Below are 14,108 nucleotides of genomic sequence, written 5' to 3'. Positions count from 1 at the left end.
GAAGACCTGAACCTGATTATGTGTCATTTAAGATAGAATGCCACCTCCTAACAAGAAGATAATTTTTTTCTAAAACTAATTTTTAATTCAACTTAATGTAGGCCAAATCTGCTTTATTTTCTTGCTTTCCGAGTAGAAAATAAAGCGATTCCCGTTAAAATAAAATTAACGCGATTTTCCCCCCTTCGGAACAAAACGTGGGGGAGAACAAACGGCAAAACAGTCGTCAACAAAAACGAGATTTATCTGGCCCAACTGGCGCCAGGAATGGAATCCACAGGTTGGGATCCCGTCTGGCGGTATCCCCCGGGATTCCCCTCACGTTTCTCCGTCTGTTGAATGGGACATGCTGTCTCTGTCGTTCCATTCGTTTCTCTGAATGTTATTTTCGTCGGGAGCAGACGGCACGACGGCGTGTGCCACTTTCCCGCTTTCTTTATGTGTATCAATTCTCAATGGGGGGGAATTCCTTTCGGATTGCTCTGTTTCTTTTTTTTTAGAAAACGAAAAGAAAGAGAATTTTATTCAAAAAAGTAGCAAGTCATTTAAAAGATATTGTTGTCAAAGTAAGTTTACTTGAATAGATGCAGTTGTGCTATTATGGGGCCAATATCCAGGGGATTTCATCTTACTATTTATGCACATTTCTTTCAAACTGGTTTTGTTGCAGGTAATGCAATTTGATTTAAATCATCAAAACGACTTTCGGTGCATACGGTTATAAAATATCAAAATGTAAGTGTCCATGACCAGACACATCGAAAGTTAATTTCAATCTGATTCTTGAATCGTTAAAGCTCCATATCCATTGGTATAACATGAGAATACACGCATTTTAATCGGATAAGAAAACTCAGTTCAATCCTCTTTTGCAAGTGGATTAACTGGAGCGGACCATGTTTTGGTGATTGACGGTGATTAATGCATAACCTAACCTAAAGTAAAAAAACTGCGCTAAAACCCACAATCTAGAAAACACTAACCTAACCTAAGAATTATAAAACAAATTATAAAATATGTTTTAAAAGTCTGTTATTGTAATGGAAACTGGCTCATTGTGATGGAAACTTCTATGCTAAAATCCTGAAAATTTAACTTACTACGTAGTTTTATATTTTGAACCAATCAACATAGTCGAAGTTAAGACTAGAGAGTAATTAAAAAGTATATTTGAAAACGTTTTCTCGGATTCTTTGTCTGCTTTAACCAACGTTCTGCTCCAGCATTATGTGAACTTGTTCAGCTCAAAATGTATTAGGTAGATTCTGTAGATCCTGCAGCCTTATGCCTCTTTCAAAATTTTCAAAATGACCAAAATAAAATTGCAGTAAGTAACGACGACTTAAAGCGATTACATTATCTGGATGGAGCGCGACAAAGAGAACATTTGCTTGATGTCAATCAAGTCTGGCCAAATAGGAATTGCGTGTGGGTCCGGGTTGGCCCTTGAGGCCCCCAGTTTTAAGGCCGAAAATCAGCAAACGCGGTCCCGATCACGCAATGCACTTTAACGTCACGCGAATGTTTTGCATTTTGCCGTTTCTTATACGTTATGCATTTAGTTATAAATAAGAAATGTAATGGCAAATCTGGACGATGTTAAAAAAACCCACACGTTTTGTTTCATCTGACCCGTGGATGGATTAACCCCGAATGGGACCAAAGGACGAGTTAAAAATACGAAACCGAAGGGAAGTAATGAAGCGTTGGAAAAAAACGGGGCCCATTGTAGAAGGCACTGGGAAAACGTGATTAGTAATGTGGAAATGTGCACACACTTCAGTTTTGTCAGTGTGCGAGTAAATACGCTGAATTAACCCACATATTCAATGGTTTTGTTAAGCATATCCGATACATTACGTATCTAACTGTGTATTACGTCGAGCTTTTCAAATGAATGATCAAAAAATCAAAAACATCTTTGACGAACCGGACGACTAAACATTATCATTAACTTCATTCCTCGTAATAATGAAAACCAATCAGCCAGATATCTATACAACACCTTTTCCCATTATATCGTGCACAATGGCCGATAAACAGTCGGTATTTGTATAATAAATGATCGGTAGCAGCGATGGTACTGAGGAATCTCGGCTGGAGATTCGAAACGGAGTCTTTGTGCAAGAGGCCGGGCTGCTAATAGGATCTGTCAGCCGAGGTCCCTCGTTCCGTTTCTACAGATGATTCGTCATAATTTATTGATATTTAGGCGCCTCGGCGACTGCGGTTAGATAGTCCGAAGAAATTGACGAAATGACTCGGGAGAATTCTGATTAGACTCCTATTTAAATTGGTTTTTTACGTCTTGGATGTATAATTATCATCCTCTTCTTTGTTCTATATGGATAATGTATCCTTTAAGTTTCTTTACCGGCAATTCTGTAATTGATTAACTTTTTCAGTCTACTCTTCAAATCTGATGATAGTATGACTTGCAACCCTACGAAATATCCAGGCGAGTGAACTTTTGTTAATTATTCAGTATAAAATGTTAACATCTATATTACCACCTTAACCAAACCCAAAAAATTCTAAGAAACCCAAATTAAATGCTCAGATAATTAATGGTAAAGCTTGAGATAAACTAAAGAAACCATACATCACTTTAAATATGTTTCACAAGGCTTAATTGCCAGGGCAAGACCCCCAATTCCAAACGAATTAACTCACTGTAGAATGTCAGGGAATATTTAGATAATTTGTAAAATTTTATAACTTACTCAAATCAATTAGAGATGGAAAATGTAACAAATTATGTAATGAGTATTATACAAAACTGCCTTGTTAACCAAAATTACTGAAGAGAAAATTGGACCGTAATTTCCAATATTAACAGCTCTAATTATTGACTAGAAGTGCAGAAAGTAATACTACTAAATAAAAGTTAACGCCCTACAATTACTTGGTAAAGGAAATATTATTAGTTTATTTCGATAATGCAGAAAGAAATGGCGTTCATAAGATTTATCTTTTAACTTGATAACAAACGCCAATACATTTTTTCTGGATATCTCATAGAATTACGTAATAAGGTGTTAACTACAAATTTCTTTTGACTTGGTTTATAAAAAATAAGACAACCTTCAAAACGTAGTGTTGCACACTCCTACTCCTTTTCTCGAAAAACGAGAAAACAAGTATGTCATTTTTTCTATTTCTTTATGTCTTGGATAATGAAAATCCCTATACATTTGCTATTTCATGATCCTACAATTTTAAATTTCAGTTATTTAAGTGAATTTGGCTTTTATTCTGTTTAATTTCTGTGTATTGGCAAATTCCTATTGATAAAACACGTCTCTAGTACTTCTTGGACAAATGAAATGTCAAGGTTTCTAAATAATCAGTTTTCAATACAATCAAGTTCTACAAGTTAGTATTTATAATATGCTATTTCTATATGTAACAAGCCTCATTTTAACCTTGTTATCGGTATTTGTAGCTTTAGTAGCATCATCAAAGCAGTTTCTTGTAATTGTTGGATTTTATCTGATAATTAGAAGGTGTCATCTGCTAAGAGCATCAATTTTGAGCAATTGCAGTCTCAAATAAAAATACGATATTAAAACGAAAAAGCCTACTGCATAAGCAATACAAAACCCAGTGTGTTTCCTGCAAATAAACCTCAATATCAGCGGCAATAAAAATTTCCTCTTTTTATGACGTAGTTAAACAAAGGGGTTAGGTATTTAAAATCGTCTGAAGTGTCCAACAAGGCGCCGTTTTTATTAAATTGTCTTTTCCATCCTTTACTTGACAAAAAAAACCATGTTGTTTAACTTTTGATAGTTAAATCAGTTTTGCTTTGAGCTTTATAGTATTATTCATCTAGTATTAAATTACATGCAAAACAACATCAACCTTTAGCATAAATAATTAGGCTGAACTTAAATTTAAACATTACAAATTATGTATGTTTTGCCAACGAGCTTTTTCCGATTACCGCAAATTTCCTGCTTTAGATAAACGTATAATTTTTCCAGTCAGTACAAAAACCACCGCTTATAACAATTTTACAAAATAAATATTCCATGTGTCGTATATTAATTCCGTCACAGTTACCTTTTTGTTACAACATAAATTTTTGGTTATATGAGTACACATTGCTCATTCCAAGTCAAATAATTTACGTCTGACTAAATTAATGTCACAATTAATAATTAAGTAAATACGACCTGTGACATAAATTAATACAAAGCCGGATTTTAGAACTCTAGACGCAGAAATAGTTGGAATGAATTTAATTCCTTTGGAGGTTCCCTTTCGTAACTAACAATTTATGGGGGAAGGAGGCACGAAATTGTTCCGCTTTGGATTATTTATAAACCACTTTCCATTCCCCATCCCTTTCAAATATGAATCGCATACCGAAACAATGAGTTTCTATAATTGCACGGGGGGTCCGAGCTGTTTCCAATTAAATTTATTATTGCAAGCCTGATGGGGTAGCATAAGTCATAGTTGTCATATCAATTTAATTTCACTAGATTTGTAGTAATAATCAGTCTATGTAGTTTCAAAAGTTATCAATGGAACCGCGACTGATTATTGTTGATGTTCCATAAGGATAGTATTTGTTTACAATTTAAAATGTGTAGGTATAGTTTTTCAATGCTTTGAAGAACACCAACTAATTGATAATCATTTTGGATTTCTTGGATATTAAAAATTATGGAATCGAGTATAAAGTTATAAAGTGAGTTAAAACTCCTGTTTGAAAGAGTATTATCGAAATTATTTTGTGTTTAAATGTTAACGTTGGATAGAATTACATAATAATTCTAGTCTGCTTGCTAATTGAACTACAAACCATATTAAACATGAGTTACTAGACTTCGCATTATTTCCAGGCAGTGTGGCCAACGCTTAAATGATAAAATTCACATTTGTCAAAAAATCCTGCTCATAAAGCTCTAAAACATTAAAAAATGTGAAATTTAACTGATTGCACTAATTTTAAGAAAGTTCTGTTATTTTGCAGCTTTATGGAGAAGTTTTCGATAGTTTCCCAGTTTATGACAGATTGAAATATGCTCAAAATAAACAGATAAATGTCACGAATTTGTACTCGTAAACCTATAAACAAGCATTTAATATGATTTACAACTTAGTTAATTGAGTGATTTAACAGTGCTTTAAGCAGGTTTTGCAGTTTTATAGCTTTACGGAGTAGTGACAGATTTAAATATGTTAAAAAAATTTAAATTTTTTTCCCGAATGTGGTTCGAATTCTCCAAATTGTATATTTTTTTATGAGCTTGCAACGCATGACAATATTTTAAAAATTAATATTTTTTAAGTCATAAAAAATACGGAGAGCTTGAAAAAGTTCAATTAATTGTTCATTAATATACCCCTTCCCAAATAAAAAGGTCAAAACTTTTGGAAAACTAAATGGTCTTTTTTCCAGAACCGATCTGTCAAAGGTCAGTGAATAAAAAAATGTCTTGTTACCCAGACAAATAACCTACTTTGATTCTACATGTCATGTGCTATGTTGTGTTGCGTTATGCTATGCTTACGTATATATAAACTGATTTTTTTTTTGATTTAAGTTTGAAATACTAAAATATTCAATATTCACGATGAAATTACGACAATCAAATAATGAAAATGTTATCGGCCAACAATAATATTGAGAGAACAATAGACAAACTCTCCCCTTTCTAAATGAAGCTGGAAATAATAATTACAAAACGGAACGCGTGAGGGTGCATCGAAAGTCCTTTTGCCCTACATATCTGCCCTGTTTCGATATAGGTATCTGTATATGTTTTATTGAGTCGCGTTTCATTAAATGCGATCCGGGGATTCCTATCAAGAGTGGACCGACTACGATAAAGCACGTGCTGTTGGGGTTTTCGTTTCTGGAGCGTTTCAAAAGTGGTGCTTCATGCATGTTTTTGTTAGTTGGGACAGTGGAAATTTCAGACCGTTTAAAGAAACACTTTAATAAACCTTGATCTGCAGTCAGAAGTAATTATTTAATTTAAAAGTTCGTAAATAAGTAACGTTAATATAGTTTTCATGTAGTTAATGTATTTATTTGACAGGATAAATGAGTATCATTTTATACTAGAATTCGGACACGTTTACAAGTTAAAAACACCATTTACTTTAGTTCTGGACTAAAAATATATTTACAGAATTGGCAATTTATAAACAGCCGACAAAATGTATGTAGAAGTACATAAATATTATAGAAGTGAAAATGAAAGTATGGTCTAACATTACTAATAAGTATTTAGTATAGGTATTTAGAATTAAATTCATTTGTTACGATGTCATAATTTAAAATTGATGCAAATGCTACCAACAAACAAATATTTATTTAGAAGAGCATTTCATATGTTTAAAACAATACCCATTTCTTTCAGTTGTCACTATTTACTGTTAACTTTACAAAAACATTTTTGAAACACTTCCCACCAAATCGTAAACCATGTGCTTTTGCTATGATTTGATTATTATTACTTTATCAGAAACGTTTTGATGCCTGATGAAGGATTGTTGAATACTTTTTCTTCTTTTAGATATCCCGAATTTATTTATATAGATAATTAATTACTTTTTTAGGCTTGAGTTTCATTCTTTCTTTACAAAATACCTACCTTAAAATATTCCGTAAAAGTCTAATTTTGCATTATGAGTGTGACACCTAAAACCTACACATTGTTAAGGTCTCTGTTAAAGTTATAGAATATTTCCTAACGATGTTTAACAATTATTAATTTAAGGGTAGGTATACTCATTTTCACTTTCTGTCCTACCTTGGTAAAATCACATAAGTATTATTGCAGCTTACGAGCAGAATTCAGGAATACGTATTATTCAAAGATATCACTCAAGTTCGGAAATTCATTTCATTATCATTTTCATATTGTCATCGTCAGTATCATTATTATCATAACATTTGTTTTGTTTGTCTTCAGTACCTAACAGATTTGTGGAAGGACGGTCCTGTAAAAACTTGCTGAACTTCGCCTTCGAGAAAATCCTAATTATTTACTGATAGCATATTCAATTATTAAAAGAAAATAAGAAGTATTTCAAAAGAATTATTTATTACAAAAGAGAGTTAAGGGGTGATAATTGCGCGACTTTTTAACAGATTGGGATGGCGTACAGTAGGGAGCTATTCTTATGATTTTACTAAATCATGAAACAATGCTTGGTACAGATATGAACATTTGAATCCTTACACTGACATCTAAGGCAGTGTTGCTAGACTGCATTCTTGTGTCAGGAAGTCACTCTTATTAGACTAGACGATAGGCATATCATCTAAACACATTTATCTTGAAAACGTCGAGACTAGATCTCAAGTGTACCAACATGATGGAAATTTATAGCTAGATCGTGAGACTTGTTCGATATTTTATAAAGCACATGATGCTACCAAGCTCAAGAGACAATACAAAAGAATTAATGAAAATGCTTGGATTATGTGGTAAGAAAGTTGGAAGAACATCAATGATTTACGTATTCAGATAAAGCATACATACAATCAGAGAGATTAAAGAGATGAAGTAGAAAATGATCTTTTCTTTAATTGAGTTAACTAGAGTAGTTTAGGTACTGCTCTAGACACCTACATTACAACTCACCTATAGTACTTTATGTCAAATTTATTGTCGCAAAACCGAGTGGGTTGATTGGTATTTTAACTACATTAGTAATTAACTTAAAGAATTAAAAAGGCATTCGCAAATACATACCTGGCAGTGGTGCAGTCTTTGTAGAGTGTATCGAAGTCTTTGCACGATAAAAGTTTGCATCGATTGACACCGGGCTGGATGGCGCCCAAGCCCCTCAAAATCCGAACTTGTTCCACGTTACAAACCAAAGGAACGATATCGAGTCTTTTGAGTTTGGTGTAAACGGTATGTAGCCCACCGACGAGGTGTTTCAAAAATAATTCGAACGCCTGGGGTAAACAGAGCATTGTCTCGCCGGCAATAATAAAAGCTGCCACTTTCTGTCCCCTGTAGTCGACCAATTTGCACTCGTTTGCCGTTGGGTCGGAGGTGGAGATTGGCGGTGGTGAATTGTAAGAACGCGGAGGCGCATGATGGGCCATCAAGTCCAAAGGATTGTGCAGCACCCCCAAAGAGTTTAAAAGTCCCAAACCCGGAGGTGGCAGGTGTCCTAAGGCCATGCTGCGGGCCAAAGAAGCGCTGGACACCGGTGGTGGACTGAGCGGATGTGCCATCGACATTGGAGGGCCTAATGGAGAGGCTTGACGCGGACTATGGACTTGATGCTGATGATGATGATGATGACTGGAAATTGTGTTGTTGTTGTTCGGAGGTGATGGAGAAGGTTTTACAGCTACTGCTGGGGACCCGGAGGAAGCGTGACTACTATGTTCACTGGCAGAGTCCGCACCAGAATTGTCCATCATCATCATTCGAAAACACTTCGATTAGAATCGTCCGCACGCGACTGTACCTTTCGGAAGGCGCCACCCTAGCTTACACGTCGATCTACTAAGAATGTAGGTACAGTCGGCTACAACAAGAGAACAAACACACCGCGGCTACTACAACACAAAGTCCATCCGTAGAAACGTACCGACAATCGGAGAATGGGCTAAATTCGCCCACGACGATTGTTTGTCTGTCTCATCGAAATCGAATGAGGCGGGGTGAGATTCGGCCTCCTATGCCTGCGCACTGAACGCAACCTGTACCGACGACCGACTACAAATGTAATAAATAAAAACATTCGGAAAAACTCGGGCTACTCCTCGGCCCCACCCCTGGGCGCCGGGGCGTGTCTTATTGGCCGGCGGAACGGAACGAAGCCCTACTATTGGCTTCCCCACCACGCAATACACTGTAGCCCCACCCTCCGGCTACCGAAAGAAGTTGTGATTTTCTTTGTGTGGGGTGCCGGAGAGGAAAACTTGAAATATGAGCTGTGACGTATTGATAAAGAATGTCACCGCGTACTGTACGCAATCGATACAAGCGATGGACCGGGGACGAAGAGGGGGGATCGTTGAGAATTTCTTTTTTTTAATTTTTGCTTTTGTTTTCTCTCTCTCTCGATCCGCCCGGTACGCCGCGCTCTTTTGTTTTTCTTAAATTGCGCCAGCCTGGGAGTCGCTTTTGTCTGCAGACGCGCGGGTGTTTCTCTATGTATGCAACCCCCTACTCGTCCCTCGCCGTTTATTTTCCACTCTCGTTTTTTTTTTCCGTTTTGTTATTTGCCTATTCATTGCTATTCGTTTCTGCCGTTTCCTATACGGTTATTAATTAAATTTTATTATCTGGGTATTGCGTTGCTCGAGGGTTTTATGTGTTTCTCCAATATCACCGGAATTTTTGCTGAAAAACGTCGAGACCGTTTCTTTGCAAGCTTTATGCGGCCAATGTTAATGGAATTTGTCATTGTCTATTTTTTAATTAGCGGAATTAACGATGGAAATAGCTAACTCAAAAAAGTGCTTTTGTAAAAATTTCATACTGTACTGATCCAGCCGAATTTAGGTTACAGCTCTGAAATTTTATCATTGAAATTTTAAAGAATTGACCCCCATTTAAACCGAATTTAAGGTTTTTGGTTTTGAGTGAGAAAAGTCACAATCTCAGTTATAGTACGACGGTGCAATAACCACTTAGTGACATTTTTTGAACTGCTACAGTTAAAATAGTCATAACTTATTGGTATATGACTTCAAAATTAATGTTTTCGTAATTAATTGTTATATCAGTCGAGTCTGCGAGCAGCAGAGCATGTTATAGTTTCCGAAAACAATTTTATTTGAAAGTCATTCTAAGCTTGGAATTGGATAGAATCCAAAGTTTTTACTTGTGAACCTCAAATTTAACATTCTCTTCAATTAGCATAACTAATAACTAATAAAGTGTCTCTTTGATACCTATATTGTGTCTATTCAGCGAAAGTAGTGCATGCAACATAAAACATGTATGCAAACAACTATGAAGAAATATGATATTTTCTCATAAATTGTGGAGATTATTAGATTTAGGACCAGAACTCAAACCAAAGTAACATTTTTGAGCTTTTCCAAAGTTTTGACTTGTATCGAGTCTAAGTGGTAAAAGAGAATAAACACAGCATTGCAATAGTATAGTTCCATACACTTTCCTATACACAGGGTGTTGTTCTTAAAGAGTTGAAAGCGTTTTTCGTACTCTGAGATTAATAACAAAATTAAAAAAAATGTATTCTGCATTTGAAATCTTTCAGATGCTTACAGATTTACTCCTCATCCAAATGCAATGAAATTTTGGGAATATGTATGTAGGCAATGGATGTAGGTACATTTTAAAATTAGGACTATTATGGTGTGGTAGTTGTATTTTTTTAATGAAACACCTTGTATCTTGTATGTTATTTTTCCGACGGAATTCTATTATTATTATTATACAGGGTGTTCCAATAACGCGGCGGTTTCTCAGAAACTATACATACAGTATAGTAGGGCTGTGGGAAAAAAATTATTTATAGTAAATGTTGGCACGAGAAAATGCTGGAAATAACTTTCAGCTTTCTAATTCCACCGCTAGTGGGCGTTTCGATACCACAAAAATATAAAATATTCAAAAACTCTGAAAAGTTAAATGGAATGGTAAAGCAAAAATACGACGAACAATATTGCTATTTAACTTTTTTTCTATTTCTTCATATAAAGTGGAGGGAGTGGTCCAAAGTCTGCTTTGAAAGATATCAAATATCTCGAAAACGGCTGATCGTGGACACTTCGTTTTTGCGGCAGAGCAATTTCTGTCCTTTAAAGTGCCCCAAAACAATGTTACATTTAGTTTGCGCTTTACGCTTTCATCCTAGATAGCTCGAATAAATCAAATGCACTGGTATTGCCTTTTCTTACCTATTCCATAAAGAATCCAATCTATCGTGGTGTAAAAACTGCAGTTCTCTATCTTTTCTGTACACAACTCCGTTTCGTTTCGAAGCATTTTTTTGTTTGATTTTGAGAATATGGATGTAATCCTACACAATATGACAGAAAAAACAGTATTTTTTGATATCTTCTCGATTAGAGCAGAATTTCTGAAAATATTTTATAAAGTTAATTTTAGTACAAATTGCCCTTAACTTTTATTCAATGAAGTAGTACCATAGTGGAATTTGAGGTTCAAAATATAAAATTAATACAGTTTATCTTTTACAATGTGCTATTAAGTCTTAGTGCTTTTTAATATTATTAAATTGCCAGTATTTTTATAAAAAGATTAAATAAAATGTTAAAATGAGCCTGGCACGATTTCCGTGACGTAATTAGAGACTCTTCAATTCCGTAACGTAGGTGGAAGGCTAAAATTGGGAGGCAAATTATTAATTCTTTGTAAGCAGTGCATTGTTGCCATAGTTATTAACACTTGCCTGATAATGTCTTAATCAATCAACTTATTTTTGTTAATTTGGGTTTATTCTGTTGGAGTGTCCACGATTGCAACCCTAAAAAGTAAAAAGCTGCAAAAATATTTTTTTAGTGTGTCTGGGTTTATTTTGGTGAAACACTGAAACGCAAACACAAACATTCTGTACTTTAGTGAGTGAGTGAATATGGCAACCTGCCACATGCAACCACATTAGAATGTGATTCACTGAATGACATTTGACACTTTGAAAGTTGACGTCACATGGGATTTTTTCGTATATGGTGTACCAAATGAGTGTGGTTTTTACTAACGTTTTTTTTTGCAGTTAAATATATCTAGAGCAAAAAGGAAAAAACATGTGTCCTATATTTTTCCGAGTACTACTAATTACCACAAAAAGATATTTTGGTGATCGCATCATCATCACGACCCAATTACTTATTTTCCAGGAACATTGAAACTGCTTAGAGGAATAATTAAAAATCAATAAACAATCTTATTCCTGGAGTCAAAATTTGTTCTTTTTATAAATAATGTATATGAGCAAATACTAACTAAATCTTAAATAATTTAATTTATTGTTATCAATCTCTCAAAGTTTTCAAGTTATTTATTCCAATTTTACTACAATACTCATTTTTCTGTTTTGTCTGTAAATTTTTTGTCTTAACATTTTTGCCTTTTGTTACAATGAGTGGACAAGAAAAAAAATGTTGGCTTTTGTTGTTAAAGTCTATCAATTTGCAAATCCAGCTTAACCCAGATTAGTTGTTTCTGAAAACCATTTTCTTAAAATATTATTTTCCGATTTATTATATTTATGAATTGACAGTTCCCTACTTGCATTTTCTCCCCTTCGGATAAAGGTTAAATTTAAGCATTTTATGCACGGCTATAGCTGGAGAACTTCACAACAATAACCAAAGTGACATTCATATGATGGATCACTCAAACGAAATTGCGTATATGAAACGAAGTAGGGTTTAAAAGGAAGCGTTCAATGCAACTTAATAACGGATTACCGGTTTTGTTTAAAGTTTTAAATTATTCCTAGCCACAGAAAAAGATGATCTGATTTTGGTTCTTTAACAGTTCGACGGTTGTCGTGCAGATAAATCATCGAAAGCGTCATTCGTCGTCTGTTCTGCTTCTTTCCGATACAGCGACGCTGAGTCGTGCCAGCAACAGATAGCGTCGTTATTTGCTTCTCGAAACTCTTATTTGCCTATTTACACAGGGATTGACTTGGGGTGGCTCCGTGCCAACCATTGATCATTGTCCCGTGAACCTCTAATGCCCCGTAAACTAATGCTTCCCGCTTGCTCACTTTTTTTTATTTCGTTTTATACCTGAAATGAAGTGCCATTATCACAAAAAGTATAGTAAAAACTAGATTTTTTACTTGTTTAGTCCTCTCTCTAGTTTAATCCTAAAACAAACCCTGTAAAAGAGTGAAGTGAAGAAAGAACCATAAGTTATTACCTTATAATACAGTCCATAAAGTATGAAAATGATCACAAATGTTGATGTTTATGGCAAAAATAAAAATAAAAATAAAGTGAATGGTTTGAATGTGACCAACAATTGTCAAACGTGTTCACAACATTAACTTTTCTATTACATTGTTAAATCGCAGTGTTGCATTTTACTTACATTACCTTATTTATTTTGACTGGTATGCCATAAAATAGGCCTAAAAACATACAGGGTGTCCTTAAAATCACGGTAATTTTTTTAATAAGGTCGTCTACTAAATTTTTTTTTTGCCCTCATTAGTAGTATTTACTCGGAAAAATATGAGACACAATATGTTTTTTTCTTCTAGATATATTTAGCTGCAAAAAAAACGTTAGTAATAACCACACTTATTTGGTACACCATATTATACAAAAAAGTCCTAAGTGACGTAAAAAAGGCCAGTTGCCCCATCTCTCTTCTGCTTATAGCGAACTGACCGAAACAAAATATGTATGAAAGTTGTCTTATATGAATTTTTACCAAAGTGTCAACTGTGATTCATTGAATCACATTCTAATGTCGTTGCAGGTGGTTTTGCCATACTCACTTTAAAATACAGAATGTTGGTTTATCATTTTCAGTGTTACCACAGTCATACCACTATGGTAGACAACCCCATTCAAAATTTTAGATATTTTAAAATGAAATATTAATCGATGTCTATAACTGATGAGAAGGTTGGGCTGTTCTGATTTTAATATAATTTTAGTTTTTTAGTATCAACGTTCGGAGATTTTGATGTAAATTGGCCAGCAAACTCACCCAAACTCAAATAAAAATGATTGTTTTCTTGGAGAACAACTTCAACAGCATAAGAATAGCTTTAAGGCATGGGAAGCTATGCTAGATCTTAGACTATTACATCAGATAACAAAAAGAGAGGGTAAAAATGGTGGTTTACATGACAAACCAAATACAAGAAATTCAAAAACGAAATAGAAGCAACAAGACAGTGGCAAGTCCAAATGCACATATCTTCACATCTGTCAGAAATTTCTCTATTGTCATACCAATAATAGAAGAATAGTGAGACCAAACTTCAAAATTGTGTATGGAAGGTCATGTCTGGTACACAGGGATATGGAGAGTAGGCGGATATGTCATTTTAATATTGGCCATTCTATAGGTAAGGAAATATGCATCAGCCTTTTAAGCAGAAATTTTTGAAATAATGGAATGCACAAGAGACAATATAAGAAGAGATTGACAGTT

The 14,108-nt window shown here is 34.6% G+C and overlaps 1 protein-coding gene across 2 annotated transcripts in view; it reads right to left on the bottom strand.

The window, feature by feature from the left end:
• dac (dachshund family transcription factor) overlaps nt 1-8,696 on the bottom strand; it is a 132,078-nt gene extending 123,382 nt beyond the window's left edge. For both annotated transcript variants that reach the window (XM_081981862.1, XM_081981863.1), the window contains exon 1: nt 7,722-8,696. In XM_081981862.1, the coding sequence (XP_081837988.1) occupies nt 7,722-8,413 (692 nt within the window). In that variant the 5' untranslated portion in view covers nt 8,414-8,696. The remainder of the gene's footprint in view (nt 1-7,721) is intronic.
• Between the last annotated feature and the right edge of the window lie 5,412 nt (nt 8,697-14,108).

Source organism: Ips typographus, linkage group LG6 (genome assembly GCF_016097725.1).
Source record: "Ips typographus isolate SLU linkage group LG6, UJ_Ityp_2.0, whole genome shotgun sequence".
In the NCBI taxonomy this organism is placed as follows: Eukaryota; Metazoa; Arthropoda; class Insecta; order Coleoptera; family Curculionidae; genus Ips; species Ips typographus.
The sequence above is the reverse complement of the archived record's forward strand: the minus strand, read 5'-3'. Positions and strand labels throughout refer to the sequence as shown.